This window comes from Antrostomus carolinensis, unplaced genomic scaffold (assembly GCF_000700745.2).
Source record: "Antrostomus carolinensis isolate BGI_N321 unplaced genomic scaffold, ASM70074v2 Scaffold55219, whole genome shotgun sequence".
In the NCBI taxonomy this organism is placed as follows: Eukaryota; Metazoa; Chordata; class Aves; order Caprimulgiformes; family Caprimulgidae; genus Antrostomus; species Antrostomus carolinensis.
In genome coordinates this window covers 584-2545 of record NW_010337538.1, presented here as the reverse complement: position 1 = coordinate 2545, position 1962 = coordinate 584, and the positions used below count along the sequence as shown (strand labels likewise).

General features: G+C 35.4%; 1 protein-coding gene across 1 annotated transcript; it reads right to left on the bottom strand.

The window, feature by feature from the left end:
* Positions 1-779: 779 nt before the first annotated feature.
* Positions 780-1657, bottom strand: NDUFA5 (NADH:ubiquinone oxidoreductase subunit A5). The gene is made up of 2 exons (XM_010175186.1): positions 1574-1657; positions 780-973 (listed from the first exon to the last, which is right to left on the bottom strand). The coding sequence occupies exons 1-2, from the start codon at positions 1655-1657 to the stop codon at positions 872-874; spliced, it is 186 nt and encodes a 61-aa protein (XP_010173488.1). The 3' UTR covers positions 780-871.
* Positions 1658-1962: the final 305 nt, after the last annotated feature.

Here is a 1962-nt window from a genome sequence, read left to right as displayed (position 1 = left end):
ACGAATCTGTAAACAAAAAGAGGCAGAACTCTTTCAGAAGAGGCAGGCACTGCTCCCATTTAAACATCTGAAAGAACCTAACCAGATGTGTCAAGAAAGATACACTATTCTTTTCCTGTTACTGAGTAATATTCAAGGTCAGAATCACCAATACACAAATAAATCTAGAAAATACACTTTTATATACAAAGCCTTTGTAAGGCCCCAGTACTGAAGTCTGTGCCATGTGTGCTAAGGATCGTAACCTACCTGCTAACCAAGAAACCTGCTCCTGGCTGTCACCTTAAGGGGTAGTCTTCTCCTCACCCCTCCAATCTTGGGTCTTCACAGTGCCTCCTCTGAGCCAGAATTAGTTTTTATGGGAGCAGCAAAATGATTCAGCTGAAATCTAAAAATCCTGTTATTTTTTGTAAGCCTAGTTTTCACTACATCAGACCCCTAATCTCGGTGTTTGCATGGTCATAAAGACACTGGCAGTGGCTGGCAAACATACACAACCAAAGGTGAGAGGAGAAGGGTGGGATCATACTTCTCTACAACTTTGATTTGATTTCAAATGGCCTACAGGATTTGTATTTGTTAACACACAAATACAGATTATAAAAATAACTCATAATGAGGCACAAATACCCTGTTAATAATAAATTACAAAAGGAAATAAACCAAAGGTTGCACAAGACCTGAAAAGAATCTTCTTAAAACCATTTCTGCAAGAAATTGGAAGCAGTCTTTAGATTGCTAAATATAAGTGGACATTAGAACAAAACATGTTTTAATTAAGTTATCATCTTTAATTTAAAGACAACTGTCAGTAACAATGGATTAATAATTAACCTTTTTTGACTTGCAAGAGGTTACACCATTTTGAAAATTATATTGGCCATCTCCACTGGTCAGAAGGAGGTTCTTCAACTAGAGGCTCCCATGGTTTCCACTGTATCATTTTTCTTGCCAGGGAAAGCTCATTTTCAGCCTGTTAATAAATATCATAGGCAAATCCTTAAAATTCTATACAGCTGACAAAGTATTAAATTACCTCTATTTCAGTTCATTATCTTGGTGATGTCACTACCTATCATGGTCAGGGACTACTATAAATTCAATCTATAAATACCAACAGGAACTGTGTGTTTTGGGGGTTTTGGTTTTTGTTTTTAAAAAACACTAGATCACTTCCAAATACCCAAACAGACAGTCTGTTCAACTACTCATTCCCAGTGACAACTTCTTGACATTTTCCAATCTATCTGGATTATCCCACAATATCATTCAATCATCTTCTGCCCTTTCCACTGATTTAGACTCTGTAAGAAGCAATGTAGCTATACACGGTATAGATGTAAGCATAATACAGTAAATGCTCGTTAATTGTGTTAGGTTTTAGAATGCTCAACCCAATCACTACATGCAAATTCATTTTCAGATTTTTTAAATTTTCTTTTCTGTTTGTTTCTTTGTTTTGCAGCAAAGGAAGATATGGAAAACGGACAATTTTCTGAACAGAAGCTCAGCCAAAGGAATAGTGAAAACCACTGCTTCTTTTTGTACCCAACCTTAAATTTCCCTGCTTTACCTGTACAATGACTTCTTCTATGTGACCACTATTCAGTTTGTCCTGTAGTTTTTGCACATCAGTCTCCTGTGTATTCAAACACATACAAATAAGTGTTTAGTTTTATCAAGAAGCAGAGAACCCAGATAAAGCATGAAAACAGTTGTTTAACCAGATCACACTCTAGTCTACCTCAAAACTATGATCAAATTAACTGGCTTCTGTCATTTTACATTATCAAAGAAATCTCATGCATTTTTCTTATGGGAAAACAAACATCAAACTCTCAATGATAAATGCAAAAAACAGCTACTATTTAATGACATACAAAGATACATTCTGAAGTCCTTAGCTACTAATGCATCTTGAAAGAAAATTTTGATCTTACCTTTTTATAAAATGATATGCAA

What these genes read in the sequence shown, in the direction of transcription:
- NDUFA5 (XM_010175186.1), bottom strand. Translation starts at nt 1,657, where the DNA reads ATGTGTTTGAATACACAGGAGACTGATGTGCAAAAACTACAGGACAAA. An exon ending in TAGAAGAAGTCATTGTACAG is followed by an intron (nt 974 to 1,573) that starts GTAAAGCAGGGA and finishes ATTTATTAACAG; the next exon opens with GCTGAAAATGAGCTTTCCCT.